Source organism: Streptopelia decaocto (assembly GCF_964273445.1).
Source record: "Streptopelia decaocto genome assembly, chromosome: 13".
Classification (NCBI taxonomy): Eukaryota; Metazoa; Chordata; class Aves; order Columbiformes; family Columbidae; genus Streptopelia; species Streptopelia decaocto.
The window spans coordinates 10,044,093-10,059,424 of NC_138668.1; the positions used below are offsets into that span (position 1 = coordinate 10,044,093).

The 15,332-nt window shown below is 64.9% G+C and overlaps 2 protein-coding genes across 2 annotated transcripts in view; one reads left to right on the forward strand and one right to left on the reverse strand.

The window, feature by feature from the left end:
- The window catches only part of LOC309445381 (coronin-7-like), a 36,918-nt gene extending 21,673 nt beyond the window's left edge, over positions 1-15,245 (forward strand). Inside the window, exons 10-28 of the mRNA XM_082064105.1 lie at positions 10,599-10,653; positions 10,953-11,010; positions 11,108-11,253; positions 11,904-11,999; positions 12,086-12,208; positions 12,338-12,470; positions 12,562-12,737; positions 12,816-12,924; positions 13,019-13,105; positions 13,219-13,361; positions 13,436-13,540; positions 13,666-13,751; positions 13,822-13,963; positions 14,063-14,152; positions 14,253-14,369; positions 14,446-14,581; positions 14,695-14,786; positions 14,872-14,958; positions 15,035-15,245. Of these exons, the coding sequence (XP_081920231.1) occupies positions 10,599-10,653; positions 10,953-11,010; positions 11,108-11,253; positions 11,904-11,999; positions 12,086-12,208; positions 12,338-12,470; positions 12,562-12,737; positions 12,816-12,924; positions 13,019-13,105; positions 13,219-13,361; positions 13,436-13,540; positions 13,666-13,751; positions 13,822-13,963; positions 14,063-14,152; positions 14,253-14,369; positions 14,446-14,581; positions 14,695-14,786; positions 14,872-14,958; positions 15,035-15,040 (1,987 nt within the window). The 3' untranslated portion in view covers positions 15,041-15,245. The remainder of the gene's footprint in view (positions 1-10,598; positions 10,654-10,952; positions 11,011-11,107; positions 11,254-11,903; positions 12,000-12,085; positions 12,209-12,337; positions 12,471-12,561; positions 12,738-12,815; positions 12,925-13,018; positions 13,106-13,218; positions 13,362-13,435; positions 13,541-13,665; positions 13,752-13,821; positions 13,964-14,062; positions 14,153-14,252; positions 14,370-14,445; positions 14,582-14,694; positions 14,787-14,871; positions 14,959-15,034) is intronic.
- On the reverse strand, positions 758-8,659 carry VASN (vasorin). The gene is made up of 2 exons (XM_082064106.1): positions 8,602-8,659; positions 758-3,854 (listed from the first exon to the last, which is right to left on the reverse strand). Exon 2 carries the CDS (start codon positions 3,842-3,844, stop codon positions 1,826-1,828), a length of 2,019 nt encoding a protein of 672 aa, XP_081920232.1. The 5' UTR covers positions 3,845-3,854; positions 8,602-8,659; the 3' UTR covers positions 758-1,825.
- Positions 15,246-15,332: the final 87 nt, after the last annotated feature.

Genomic DNA, 15,332 nt, shown 5'->3' on the forward strand with positions numbered 1-15,332 from the left:
CTGCCCCCGGCTGGGCCCGGGGCACCGTGGCGGGGGCACCCGGCACGAGGCCACAGCTCTGGCGGGGACTTTTCTTCTCTCCTCCTCACGGGGCTGGAAAATATACAAAGCTCGCAGTGAAAATATTTACACAGCAGCAATTTTCGGAGGAATTTGGGATGTTAATTTGAAAAATCTGTGGGGAGAGAACCACAATGGGCTCTTTGAGCGGGCGAGCGTGGCCATCGCACCGACCCGCCCGCGCCGGCGAGGGGCCCCTCCTGCCGCTGCGCCAGCCCTAATGGGAGCCAGCCCTGCCGGAAGCCCACCTGGGAGCCGGGGGGGCCGCGCCAGACGCCCCCCGCCACCGCCCCGCACCCCTAATTGCATCCAGAGCCACTCCCTCCCGCCATCGGCGCCTGGCGAGCAGGACTGGGGCGCTGGCGGGGTCAGGGCCGAATCCTACGGCAGCGCGGTGCCTCCCAAAGAGCCGCCGGGCCAGTGCAGCGGCAGCGCGCGGCACGGCGGTGACCCTCAGCTCCACTTTTGCTCATTCCCTCCAAATCAAACATACCTTGGCGGGCAGGGCCCCAACCTGGAAAATTCCAGCCTGAAAGATAAAGGATTGGAAAACGATTAAAACCAGAGGGTTGGAGCAGAAACCACTTGGCAGCGGGAACCTGCCGAGCTCCCAGCACAAAACCGGCTGTTCCCGGTGCTGGGGGCTCACTGCGGGGGCCTCAAGCCTCGGCTCTGGCTGCAGCCCCCCGTTTTAAGGGGGAAACTGAGCAGGCCAACATTTGTCACGGGTGCTTTGGGGGTGCCCGTGCTGCCGGGGTGGAGGTCAGGAGGTTGTGGGGCTGGGCTGTTTGTCCTGCTGCTGGCCCTGGAGCCATCTGGCAGGCAGGAAGGGATGAAGTAAGGCTGGATGATGCACAGGGTAGTGGCCGATTCCAAACCCGTGGCCTCTGTTTTGGGAACCCCTCCTCAGCGCCCACGGTGGGGGGCAGCACTGGGGGGGTGAAGCTTCCCCGGTGCCGCTGCCCAGAGCTGGGAAAACTCCCCCTCCACTGCCCTGACTCATCCCAGTGCTCGCCAACAACAGCGGGAAGACGCGGCCGACGTTCCCGCTCCTCTGCAGGGGACACGCACGCTGCCCACACCCCTGCCCGGGACAGGCAGTGCCTGCAAAAGCACAGACATTTTCATTGTTGGTATTTTAATTTATTTCTTTTTTGTACAAAAAGACGCCCTTCTGGTCTGCCTTACAAAAGAGATGTACACAAACCTGTGCTAGAAAAAAAAAAAAGTTTTCCCAGAAGAAATGGGAAATAATAATGTATAAATATTCTCTTAGAGTTCTTAAAGCTTCAATTCCCGGTTTGCCTGCTCGGCACTTCCTTCAGCCCAGGGGTCCCGAGGGTCCCAGCACCTCGGCCAGGCCTTATCGCTCACATCAGCTTCCAGGGAGTTGAGAGTCACAGGCTGTGCTCAGCTAAAGGACCCTTGTTACCAGCACGTGGATGTCCCTTAGCTGAGTCACCAGCAGCTTCCTTTTTAGCAGGAGCTTAAAAAAGCCCACCCAAACCCCAAATTAAAAACCCAAACCCCCCTTCTCTTTCGCTACCCACATTCTACATAGTCACAGAAATCAAGGCACTGAGCGGTAAAATTACTGTCTCCTCCTGAAGCGTGGCAGCCTCTTGGAAATTGCACATTATGGGCTTGGGGTTTTTCTTTCTAAATGCAGTTAACTCCTCGCCGTTCCTCACCCCGGTGCCGCTGCTGGAGCTCAACCCTTGTCCATCCAGGGCTCCCTTTGCCCGGCAGCCACATCCTGCCCAGTTCAGAAATAGGAGGGTTTGTGCCCTGGGGTGTTGTTGTTGCTGGGGTAGTGCGACTGCATGAGTGGGACCTCACACTCAGAGCCACCAGAAAGCATTGCAGCCTCTGGCACCTTGTGGCCGTGGCTGCTCAAATCCCCATTTTCCAGGCAGGCTTTCACGCCTTCCAACTCCAGCGGGCTGGCATCCACCCCGGCGCCAGCGTGTGCCTTTGCCCGGCGCTGCCGGCAGTAGTACGCGCCAGCTGTCACCACCACCACCAGCAGCAGCGCGGCAGCCAGCGCCGGGACGATCATCAGGGCCAGGTTGCTGTCCTTGCTCTGGGTGACCGGGGAGTGCTTCTGGTGGCTCACTGGCAAGGTCTGCGCCTCGGCGCAGTGCTCCTCCTTGGAGACCTTCTCGCCCAGGGGCCCGATGCAGACGCGGTAGGTGCAGTTGGGCTTCAGCGCCCGCACCGTGTACTCTGAGAGCGACGCTGGTAAACGCAGCATCACTGGCCGCTTGTCCGGCCCGGAAAGGTTTCGGTAGCTCAAGCGAATGCCCTTCAGCTGCGCTTTGGACTGGATGTAGTTCTGCAAGTCCACTTTTAGGGAGGTGCTGCTGACCTGCGTGATGCTGATCTGCCGTCCGAGTGGCGGGGATGGTGTGGCTGGGGACGGCGTCATTCCCCTCACCTCCACCTGGCAGTACGCCCCAGCAAAACCCTCTGGGCACAGGCACTCTAGGTGGTTTTGGGCACCCAGGTGGCAGGTGCCACCGTTCAGACACGTGCGAGGGGGACAGATGGGTGGCGGGGGGCTGCTGGGAATCAGAGGACCACTGAAGGGCACCAGTGTGGAGCTGCCCTGGGGGGCCCCGGCCCCCAGGGTGGGAGCAGCAGTGCTGGGCTGCGGCGCCGGGTGGCTGCTGGTGGGGAGCGGCGGGGGCGGCGGCAGGGTGGTGGGGCGCAGGGTGGTAGGGGGTGTGGTGGTGGTGGTGGTGGGGCAGCCAAAGTCGGCATACTGCAGGTGGTGGAGGAGTTTGCCAGAGTTTTTGGGAGGGAAGTGGCAGCGCGTCTCCTCGGGCCGCCGCAGGACCACACCACTCGCGTTCACCCACTGCACCAGCCAGCTCATTGGGCAGATGCAGTTGAAGGGGTTGCCAGCTGCCGTTACGGCTCGCAGCCTGGGGAAGAAGCTGGAGAAATCCCGAGGGATGGTGTTGATGTTAAGGTTGCTGATGTCCAGCTCCTGGAGGTTGTGAAGGTTGTGGAAGTCCTCTGCCGGCAGCTGGGAGATGCGGGCGTTCCCAGCCAGGTTGAGCTTGGTGAGGCTCCCCAGGCGCCGCAGCACTGCTGGGACACGCTCCAGCAGGTTGTCGGAGACATCCAGCTCGTGGAGGTTGTTCTGGGCCTGGAAGAGCTCCTCGTTTAAGTTGGTCAGGCCCAGCCCTGCAATCTTCAGGGACTCGATGTTGACAGCATGGAAGGCCCCCGGTGCAATGGTGGGGATCTTGTTCCAGCTGATGTCCAGCAGCAGGAGGTTGGGCAGGTCGAGGGGGGGCACAGCCCAGAGCTGGTTGTTCTGCAGCTTCAGCTCCAGCAGGTTCTCCAGCGTGTCAAAGGCAGCGGCGTGGATGTGCTGGATCCTGTTCCTCTGCAGGTAGAGCCTCTCCAGCAGCCGCAGCCCATGGAAGGTCTCGTTGGTGATCTCCTGCAGCTGGTTGGAGGACAGGTCCAAGTTGACCAGCTCTGTCAGGGGCTGGAAGATGTTTTTCTGGATGCTAGTGATTTTGTTTTGTGAGAGGTCCAGGAGCTGGAGGGCGGGCAGGCCTGCGAAGCTGTCCTCGCTGAGCGTTGTGATGCCGTTCTCAAAGACATAGAGGGAGAGGGTGTTGGGGGGCAGCCCCTGGGGCACGGTGTGACCCCGTCTGGCTGCACATAGGATGGTTTTGGGGTCTTGGCACTGGCAGCCTGTGGGACATGCCCCAGCCAGCTCCCCGGGGGCCAAGAGCAGCAGCGTGCAAAGGATCAGCCGGTTCATGGTGTCAGCTCTGCGGGAGAGAGAAACGCAGCCAAGGGTTAGAAGCCAGGCCCTGCCGGGGTGGCCCTGGGCTGGCAAGGCTAGGGCTGCCTCAGCCCCCCCAGCTGCCCCTGCGCCGCTGTGGGGGTGTGAGAACCATCTCCCCATACCCTGACTGGGACCCTCCGGCCCCAAGGGGACAGCGGAGGCAGCAGGGATGTCCCCACCGCACTCCTGCCTCCTCTGTGCTGCTGTGGCCTGGGACAGAGCTGCTGAGAGCAACGCAGCATGTGGGCTGCCCACCCAGCTCCATGCTCCCCTCTCCTTGGAACCCCAGAGTGCAAATCAAACATGGGGGCTCTGGGAGCCAGTAGAGGGGTGGGAGCCCAGCTGCCCCTCCCAGCACACTGAGCACCACTTAAGCCTTCACTTGTGCTGCAATCACAGCAACTGCACCCAGGGCTCTGCTCCTGCCCGCATTGCTGGTGGTAGCAATCCCCCTCAGAGACAGGGGCACCCAGGGTGGCCAGGGCACAGGTTGTGGGGCCGAAGGAGCCGGGTGCTCCATCACCCCACGGGTCCCTCCTGTGCCCTTTAGAGCTGGCTGCATTCCTGCAATCCTGGGGCTCGTAGCCGCCCCCAGGCTAGCTCCTGTCCCAGGGGGTCTGCAGGTCACCTTGCTGTTCCCTGTCCTGACGGCACTCCAGAGACCCAGCACAGCACCCTGGACTGGGATGGAGGGGAGGATGCTCTTGGGGTGAGTGAGGCTGCAGCCACCCCAGTCCCAGCGCCCGCAGGTGCCCAGCTGATAGCCTTGCTTTGGAGGTGGCTGGCTCCTCTTTCAACCCCGTCTTTCAGCCCTTTTAATGACATTAATAATTAGCACAGATGAGGGAGGTGGCAGCCGGATCTGGGCCTGGACTGGGGACCTGATGACTCCTGCAGAGAGAGGTGAACACCACCAGGCTGCTGGATGTGAGGGTGCAACCAGCACCCTGCCCCGCCAGCCCCTTCCCCATTCCCAGCCATCACCTCCTCCTCTTCTCAGAGTTCTTCAAAGCTCCAGGCAACCCCCAGCTGGGGCTCGCAAGGGGCCCCCACTGTGCAGGGGGCTGCCGGGTTGTGCAGCAGCACGTGCCGGCTGCCCTGGCCGCCCGTCTGCTATGGGGGGCCCTGTCTGGTGCAGGGACATGACATCCTGCACCGGTGGCTACGTCCCCAGCCAGCGCAGCCCTCCGTGCCGCAAAGGCACCGGCACTCACCCACAGCTGGATGAGGTTAACGTGGCCACCAGCTCTGTCCTCAGCTCTTTCCCGGGTGGGCCCTCCCCAGGGTGGGGTGCACCCACGGGCCGGGCGTGCCTGCGCCGCTGGGCAGGGTCACCGCAGCCGCCTGAGTCACTTGGCCGGAGCAGCCCTGCCCCGCCGTGACCCGTGCCGTCAGCCCCCTGACGCCGGGAGGAGCTGTGCCATGTCCAGGGGGTCACCGTCACTGAGTCCCCCCGCTGGCTCAGCCCTCAGCCCCCTTGCTGATGCTGCTGCCAGGTCCCACCGCACCCTCACATCATGGCAAAGCCATCGGTGCTCGGCACAAGTACCAAGCAGAGCCAAGAAGCCATCATGGAGCACTTGTGAAGTGCTTTTTGGGGCTAAGGGGGCTAGGGGCAGACTCGGTGCCCCTCACTGCCGTGCCAGCCGTTGAGGTGGCCCCAGCAGCCCAAAGGTGCTGGCCGGCAGGCAAAGCCCTGGGCACAGGGTGCGGGGCATGGCTGCGGTGACACCACCACGCCAGGCCGCCCGGGTGGGCAGCACCAGAGCATGGCCAGGCCTGTGGGATGCTGGCGAGGCCAAGGCTGGTTTTGCAATGCCAGGCTCGGGTTTCGCTGACGTGTCCCATGCTGCAACCAGCTGCTGACTCCGAGTCTCTCTCTCGTCCCTTTAATTACGCTGGCATTTCCTCCCCGCCTGCCAGGCTCCCCGCTCCGGGCAGGTTCGGCCGGCCTGGCCACGGCCGTGCATCCCCGCCTCACCACGAGTGCCGGGCAGGCTGGCACGGCTGCTCCACCCACACACCTCCAGCATCACCCCACTCCGCCGGCACACGCCAGCATCCCGCCCGCACACCGCCTCCCTGCCCTGATGCTATTTCAAGGCAGCGAGGGGTTAACTAAGCTCAGGCTCACTGGGGTGCTCACCCCTCTGAAACGGGGGACAGGGGAACAGCCTCCCCATGTCCCAGAGGGTCCCCAAGGGTGGAGAGGGGGCCCTGGTTCTGCTGGAGGTGTTAAGACCGCCCTGCCAGCGGCCTGCTGCTGCCTTGGCTGGGCTCCCCTGCGCCTGCACCGCAGATATTTGCCGAATTATTCATATTTTCCGGCTGTGGGGAGGATCTGGGCTCAGATTCCCCAGTCCCAGCTCAGCCTTTCCCTGCCAGCCCACTGGGGTGGGAGCACCGTGTCCCCCTCCCTGCCGGCAGCCCCCCGGGCCAGGCCATCCCGCTGCTTGCCCAGGGCAAGGACTTGGCAGGGGACACCTCGCTTCACACCCGCTAAGTGTTTTAAGGACAAGGCCAATACCATCCCTGCACCACAGGGTGACACCTGCGCAGGATGGACTGGAGGAGCCCCACTGGGGGTCCCTGCCCTTCCCCGCCACTTGGGGACACAGCCGTTGTCCCCAGTGAACCCGACACAGCCAGGATGTCCCTTCCCGCACCGACAAGCGAGGCCCTGAGACCAAACAAAGCCGCCGTTGTTGCCGGCAGGGGGCCAGGCCGGTGGGCCGCCTCCTCGGCCGGCGGGCACCGGCGCAGGCAGGACAGAGGCCCTGCAAAAAGCCAGGCGCTGGGCTCTGTCCCTGTCATCGCAGGGAGGGACATGATGCCTTCACTAGGCAGGACACAGGCACTGCTCCCCTCTCTTACACCCCCTCAAAACAAGCCCATGTCAGCACATGCCTCCTTCCGAGACCCAGCTCGGGGGAGATGCAGCATTAAGCCCTTAATCCTCCTCCCCTTCAACCCACCCCGCGCCGCCGCAGCTCCCACCTCCTCCTGGGCTCCCCTCCCTATTTAATTAAAGTTTCCGCAGCAGCCCTGGAGGAATGCAGGCCTGGTTATTGCATTCCCTGGGACGCTCGCCGGCCCCTCCATCCCGCTCCTGCCCCTTTGACCCGGCCGCGCTACCCGGCTCAGGTGCCGGCAAGGAGAAAAACCAGCAGAGCCACTTTACCAGCCGCCAAACCGCCTCCGGAGGAGCCCGAACGCCGGCAGAGGTTGGGAGGAGGCCAGCGATGCCACGCGTGGCCCCAGCAGCACGGGCAGATTCCTATGGGGTGACTGGGGTGACTGTGGCTGTCCCCAAGCGTTTCCTCCTGCCGCGTCTCGCCGGCAGAGCCAGCCGGGCAGGCAACGCTTGCGTCAGGGCCACCCTGTGAGGCCACCCAGCCCTGGCGTGGTGCAGGGAAAAACAGTAATTAGTGTCATCCTTGACACCAGCACTGCCCAGAACCATGTGGGCAGTGGCACGGCCCTGGCTGGGTCAGGTCAGTCCGGCTGCCCCAGTCCCAGTCCGGCTGCCCCAGGATGAGACCTGCTGGTGTGGGGCACGTCGGCAGGAATGGGTGTGGAGGTGGACACTGGTGGCGTTTTTTGGTTGGGAAAGAGGGGTCTTGGACCTGAGCATCTCTGATGGGATGTGCTGGCTCTTGTGACAGTTGCTGGCCCAGGAGGGAGCCAGGTATGGCAAGGGACAGTTATGCCATAGTGGCCCTAAGTCACTCCCCAGAGAGGGTGACAGGGGCCAGCACCCTCCAACACACACCGGGTGACAAGAAGCACGCAGGGAGCTGGTGGCAGGAAAGGCAGTGCAGTATCCCTGCCGGCTGGCAGCCAGGCTGGCTGGTGGCCCTGCTGGCACCCATCCCTGTGTGCCAGCCAGGGGGAAACCCTCACCGGCACTGCCTGGGGACCTGCTCTGCCCCATAGCCAGTCAGCAACCTGGGACACCAGCCCCAGAGCACAGGCCAGGCCAGGGCAGCCAAACCCCACCCCAGCCAAGCCCTCCACCAAGGAGGGTGGTGGTGAACAGCACTGCCAGCAGCTCCCACCTCTGCCTGACCCCAAAGGGCGAGCCCCGCTGCCACGTCTGCTGAGACAGGGTGAGCACAGCATGGGCCCAGCACCTTGCCACTCCTGTGTGGGTCCTGGAACCCTTAGGCTGGCAGGGTGGGTTGCAGCCACCCAGCCACAGCTGCAGGGAGCCAGGGTCCACATTAGCGCCAGACACATCTCTCCCGTTCCTCATGACGGGAGCAGCACCAGGCGAAGGTCCCTGGGCCAGGCTGCAGCACATCCCATGGCAAGACAGGCACAGGAGACCCGGGGCTCTGCCTGCACCCCCGTCCCTGCCCACTGCAGTGCTTGTCAGCCCAGCCGAGGCCTTGTCACCAGCCCAGGTGGGAGGTGGCCGGGTGCCTCTCGCTCAGCCAAGGCCTCGAGAGCAGCAGGGCATGCCGACCCCCAGCCGAGGCCTGGAGCGAGTTTCTGGCCCCGGGTGCCCTGCCTGCAGCCGAGCCCTGGCTGTCACCCTTCCACCCGGGGATGGCAGCCGGCCCTGGGTGTCCCCTGGCCCAGCTGAGGCCGACTGGGCACCCTCAGCCCCTCTGCCCCCCTGAGCCCAGCAGAGCCCCCTCCCGCCCGTGGGGCGCCGCTCCCTCGAGCCTCCGCTCCCACAGCAAGGAGAGGGCCCGGGCAGCTGGTCCCGAGGCCGCGGGACTCACCGTGGCAGGCCAGGCGGTCACTCCATGGCGGCAGCCGGCGGCCGGGCGGGCGCTCCCCTCTCTGGCGGCGCCGCGCGCGGGGGGCGGCTTTAAAACTGCGGGGGCGGAGCCTGCCCTCCCGCCGCCTTCCCATTGGCTGCAGGGGACAGGGAGGAGGGGGTGGGGCACGACTGCTCCGAAAGGCTCCGCCTACTGCGCACCTGGGGCCCGACACGGGACGGGACCCCCGGGGGCACCCCCGGACCCCGGGGAGTCACAGGGACCCCCGGGACCTCCGGCAGCTCCAGGACCCTCAGAGCCCTCCGGGGGCCCCTACGGCCCCTCAGGACCTCCCACATCCCTGGGGCCAGGGTACCAGGGATCTCAGCATCCCTGGGATGTATAGACAGATGTATAGGGGTAGGTAAAGCTATAGGTGCAGCTACAGGTATCTCCCAGCATCCACGCGACTCCTGGCACCTCCGGCACCCCTAGGCCCCTGGCACCCTTGGCACCCCTGGTAACACCCTGCCATCCACATAGATCCTGTCACCATCTGCTGGGGACAGGGTGGGCAGTGGGTGGCCCTCGCAGGACCGCCCCCGTGCCCCGGTGACGGCAGAGCTGTGCCGAGCACCACAGAACAATGTTCCCCCGTCAGAACTGCAAGGACGGCACAGGCCACGCTTGAACAACCAGGTACCCAGGGTGCCCTTGTCCCAGTCCTGGGCCCCAGCGGTGGTGGCAGTGCTGGTGATGGTGACCGCAGCTGGCCAGGGGACCCTGGTGCCTGCCACGGCCACCCCACCAGCGTTTGCCTACATTGTGCCAACAGTCCCGTGGCAGGACTGTGCCGTACTGACCGCGGATGTCCCTTGTGCCAGCCTGTGGCAGCACCAGGGTGTCCCTACTGTGGGGACCTGCTGGGTAGGGGCAAGGCACAGCCTTTGTTTTGCTGTATTTCCTCAAAGCTGTGCAGTGTAAAATCACAGCATGGCACAATTCCCTGCCCTCAGCATAGCCACAAAAACGTCAACCCAAAAGTAATAGATTGTCCCTTTGTTCTCTGCCTGCAGAGATCCCTCCTCTGCCCCTGCCAAGGGAAGGCACAGAGGTAGCTTTGTGCTCCTTGTCATTCCACTGAGTGTTCCTGTCACAGTCCCTCTGGCCACTGAGCATCTCCTCGGTCATCACGGTCCCCTCCAGCCAGTGAGCATCCCCCAGCCACTGTCCCCTGCAGCCACTGAGCATCCCCCTGGTTGTGGTCCCCTCTGGCCACCAAGCATCCCCCTGGTCGTTATCTCCTCCAGCCACCAAACTCTGCCTGGCCGCCATCCCTACCAGCCACCAAGCATCCCCTCAGCCACAGTCCCCTCTGGCCACCGAGCACTCCCTGGCTGCAGGCTGGGACAGGGTGCATGACAAGGAGCAGGGACACGCTCCATGGAGCACAGCTCTGGCCACTGGGCACTCCTGGGGCTGGCTGGCACGGCAGGTGCCAGATGAGGCAGGCGGCGTGCCGGGTGTGCCACGCGCCCACCCCAAACTCGCTGAGCCGGCCCAGCCACCCCAGGGTTCCCCTGCAGGTGCTGGCAGCTTCCCTGAATGGGGCCAGGTGCTGTCACTGGGTGCAGGGTTTGGGGTGCAGGGCTGGGAGGGGGGTGCCCCATGGCTGGGCACATCTTTGCAGTGGGCACCACGCAGCTGGGGCTGGAGCAGCCGGCGGTGCTTGTGGTGCCCTCCTGCTGCAAACCCGTCACCCTAAGGTGGGACAGTGCGAGTCATGCTGTGGGGAGCTGTAAGTCAGAGGAGCAGCCCAGCATGGCAAGGGGACCCCCTGGCACCAGCACCCCTCAGCACCAGAGCTGCCCTCCCACCGCAGGCAGGGCCTGATCCTGCCCTGTGCGTCCCCGGGAATGGTTTTGGTGCCTGCACCAGTGGGTGCAGGATCTGGCCCCAGGCCATGGGGGTGCTGCACCGATGGGTGCCCCCGGCTCAGCACCCTCCTTCCCTCCTAGGGTGGCCATCCCCCTGTACGACGCCGACACAGGGCTGCTGGTGCTTGCAGAGAAGGTGAGGTCTCACAGCAGCGGCGTGCAGCAGGGTGTGGTGGGGTGCAGCAAGGCACAGGGGGGTACAGAAGGATGCAGGGGGTGCAGTCAGGCGCATGTGGAGGTAGTGCAGTGCAGCAGGGTGCAGCAGGGTGCAGGTGGGTGTAGGAGGATACAGGGAGTTGCATTGGGTTGCAGGGGTTACAGTGAGGTGCAGAATGGTGCAGAGGGGTGTAGCGAGGTGCAGTGGGGTGCAGGGGGATGCAGTGGGGTGCTCCCCACTGCCCCACTCAGGCCCCATCCTTTCTGCCTCTCTCACAGGGAGAAAACCTCCTGTATTGCTTGGAGGTGGCACCTGCACAGCCAGCACTCACTCAGGGTAAGCAGGATATATCCCGTGCCAGGCTGCTGGCAGCCCCAGGGGTCTCGTCGCTGCCTGCACTGCCTGCCCCACGGCCACCCTCCCTGTCTCCCAGTGACCCAGTGCTGGACAGAGGGCAGCACGCGGGGCCTGGGCGCGGTGCCGCGTCTGGCCCTGGATGTCATGGCCTGCGAGGTGCTCCGTGTCCTGCAGCTCACCGACACCGCCCTCGTCCCCATCAGCTACGTGGTGCCACGCAAGGTAAGGGGGGGGCTGCGAGTGGCACTGTGTCACCTGTGCCTGGTGCCATCGCAAGAGTGACACCTCACCAGCACTGGGTGATAAAGGGCACCTGGGTGCGGGGGATCCCAGCCTCCAGCCTCCAGCCTGAGGGGAGCAGCAGAGGAGGTGAAACCTAGGTGCTGATGGTGGGTAGTACAGGCTGGAGGGTGGGTGCTGAGTACTGGAGGCTGAAATCTGGGTGCTGACAGTGGGTAATGCTGGGTGCTAGATTTGGGAAGCTGTGTGCTGTATGCAAGATGCTGGGTGCTGGAGAAGGGATCCTGGGTATCAGATCTGGCACACTGGGTGCTTAAACCTGGAGGCTGGGTGATAAAACATGGGCACTGGGGCTGGGTGCTGAAAGGGGTGATGCTGGGAGCTCCGTGCTGTTTTGGAAGCTGGCTGTGTTCAGGGGTGTGCAAGGGAGCCCAACACCGGGCACTGTCTGACACCTACAGGCTTTGGCACACAGCTTGTGGGGAAGGGGCTCAGTGGCCAGAGGGGCTGGGGTGCCCAGGGGATCTGCAGCATGCCCCAGGGTGCCCCATGCCAGGCAGTGCCAGCTGGCAGCAGGCCAGGAGCTGTGGGGTTCTGGGGACACTCACCTTACCTCATCCCCTCTCCCACAGTCCATCCAAGACTTCCACGAGGATCTGTTCCCCGACTGCACTGGGACGCTGCCGGCCACCAGCGCCCAGGCCTGGTGGGCAGGGGACAACCAGCAGGTCAGTGTCACCTGGGGAGGTGTCCCCAGCAGTGGCATCACCCGGGGCTACCACCACTCCCTGCCCACCACTCTGGCCACCAACAGGTGGGGAGGGTGAGCCTGCACCCTGCACGGAGACCCATGGAGACCTTCACCTCCCCCGTCATCGCCTGCACCCAGCTGCAGGCAGCCGACACCGGCCCCGCCGACACCGATGCCGACCAGAGCGTGAGCGTGGGGTGCCGGGGACTGTGCCACGGTTGGCGAGGGGTTGGGGGGTCCCCACAGCCCTCATCCCGCAGGGAAGGGCAGGGGCTGGGACACCTGCACCCCCTGCCCACCCACTCTCTCTCATAGGAATGCAGCGGCTACTCTTCACCATCCTCACTGGCCTCGCCAGGCAGCGCCACCACCTCCCTCTCTGCTAGCACTGGCCCCTCCAGTGGCTTTGCCAGCAGCCCCAGCCAGAAGTCACTGCAGAGCATTTTGGGTGAGCGGGCAGCCAGATGGGCTCAGTGTCCCCCAGCTGAGGCCGTGCGGGGGTGACCAGGGGTGCTCACCCCATCCCCCACCTGTGCCAGGGCCCAGCTCCCGCTTCCGGCACGCGCAGGGCAGGGTGCTGCACCGTGACACCCACCTCACCAACCTGCGGGGGCTCAGCCTCACCACACCGGGCGAGTGCGATGGCTTCTGCGCCAACCACCAGCGCGTTGCTCTCCCCCTGCTCTCCGCCGGTGGCCAGATTGCCATCCTCGAGGTAACCGCCGGCACAGCTCAGCAGCAGGCACGATGCCGGTGGGCACAGTGCAGGTGATCCCCTGGCTCTCTCGCACAGCTCTCCAAGCCGGGACGTCTACCCGATGTGGCCATGCCCACCATCCAGAACAGCACAGCGGTGGCTGACCTCTCCTGGGACCCCTTCGACCCACGGCGCCTTGCTGTCGGTATGTGTGCCATCCCTAGGGGAGTGCGCCAGGCTAGTTCCCTGGCACACCAGATCACTTTATTAACCACTGCCCACCCGTTTTGGTGCCGTAGCGGGTGAAGATGCGAAGATCCGGCTGTGGCGGATCCCCGAGGGAGGGCTGCAGGAGACACTGCAGGAGCCTGAAGCTGTCCTCCAAGGTGAGGGCACATGGGGAGGCACATCAAGCACCCCACACTGGGGACAAGCCAGCCCAGTGTTGTCCCCATCCCAGAGCAAGTGGGGACAGCTACACACCACCCACCCTTACCAGGTCACACGGAGAAGATCTACTCCATCCGCTTCCACCCCGTGGCATCTGATCTCCTGGTTTCCTCCTCCTACGATATGACGGTGCGGATCTGGGAGCTGAGCGCCAGGCGGGAAGCCTTGTGCCTGTGGGGACACACGGATCAGGTAAGAGGTGACACATCTGGGGACACCCGAGGAGTGTGTTTTGCCAGGCAGGGGACACACATCTGTCTCCCCAGATTTTCAGCCTGGCTTGGAGCCCTGATGGGAAGAAGCTGGCAACGGTGAGCAAAGACAGCCGGTTACGGCTCTACGAGCCCCGGCGCAGCGCTCAGCCTCAACAGGTATGATCACAGCGGTGGGGATGGGATGGAGAGCTGGGGGTGCGGGCAGGTGCCCGCGGGAGGGAATTCCCTGCCCGCACCCCCAGCTCTCTTGGAGCTGGCAGGTTGATCTTCACCCCACACAGGAGGGTCCAGGTCCCGAGGGGAGCCGTGGAGCACGTCTGGTTTGGGTTTGTGGTGGCGACTACATTCTGGTGTCTGGCTTCGATAGGTAAAGAGGGGGACACAGGCCTGGGCCCCCAAGGGACATCGTGCCCCCCTGCATTGTCACCTCCCCACAGCCGCAGCGAGAGGAGAATCCTCCTGTACCGGGCGCAGGCTCTGCCTGAGGGACCTTTGTCCGTCCTCGGCCTCGATGTGGCCCCATCCACCCTCTTACCATTCTATGATGAGGATACCAGTGTTGTCTTCCTCACTGGCAAGGTGAGGGTTTGCCCCCTCAAAAAACTGGGAGGCTACCTGCCTATAGCACCCCAGCAGTGTGGAGTGACCCTCCATGCCCCCATCTCGCTCTGTCCCCAGGGTGACACCAGAGTCTTCCTCTACGAGGTGACTCCCGAGCCCCCCTATTTCCTCGAGTGCAACAGCTTCACCTCCAATGAACCTCACAAGGTAAAGGGGGGGCTCACTGGGGCAGTGCTGCCTGTCCTTGACCCCCCTGCCTGCACTGCCAGACCTGCAGCAGGCTGCTCTCACACCTCTACGCCATCAGGGCTTCGTCTTCTTGCCCAAAACGGTGTGCGAGGTGCGGGAGGTGGAGTTCGCCCGGGCGCTGCGCCTCGGGCAGAGCACCCTGGAGCCCGTGGCTTTCCATGTGCCACGCGTGAAGGTAGGTGGAGGGGACCCATCCATGTTTGGGGTGGTGTGGGAGGTGGGGGAGCACCTCAGCACCCCTTGCCCCGCAGAAGGAGTATTTCCAGGACGATATCTACCTGCCGACCCGCGTCTGGTGGGAGCCGGCCCTGGGCGGCAGCAGCTGGCTGGCGGGGCAGGACGGGCAGCAGCGCCGTGCCAGCCTGCGGCCGGCAGACATGACGCCAGGTGGGTGCAGAGTGCCAGGGTGCGGACCCCAGGCCCGCGGGCACGGGTGCGGTCTGTGTCAGCCGTGGGGCGAAGCTCCGCGGCCCCACGGCGATGCGATGCCGCTCTCCCAGTGAGTGAGGCCCCCAAGGAGGCTCCGGCGCGGAAGTTTGTCCCGGCGTCCGTGTACCTGGAGGAGAAGTCTGACGAGCAGAAGAAGGAGGAGGTGGGTGCTGGGGCGGCACGCAGCGGCGGGGCCTGGGCTGGGGGTGCTGCCCCGCACCCCACGGCTCTGCCCGGCCTCCCCGCAGCTGCTGAGCGCCATGGTGGCCCGGCTGGGCAACCGGGACGACCCGCTGCCGCAGGACTCCTTCGAGGGGGTGGACGAGGACGAGTGGGTACGTGCCGGGGACGGGCGGGACCAAGGGCCGGTGCTGATCCACCGCGCCCCTCACCTCACCGGGCCTCCCGCAGGACTAGGCCGGACCCTGGCACCCCGAGGACCGCACCGGGGACCCCGCGCCCGCCCGGGCCCGCCGGGAGGACGAGGAGGAGGCGGCGGGGCCGGGCCGGCGGAGGGGGAGGCGCGGCAGGGCCGAGGGCCGCACCGGGACAGGCCGAGCAGCGGCGCTGAACCCCGTGCCCACCGCGGGCAGGCCCCGCTATTAAAGCCGCTGCACCAGCACCCGTGTCCTGCCGTGATTCCGGGCCGGGGGCGGGCACCGGGGACCGGGGGGGGACACACGGGACCGGCCCGAGGAAGCCGCGGCCT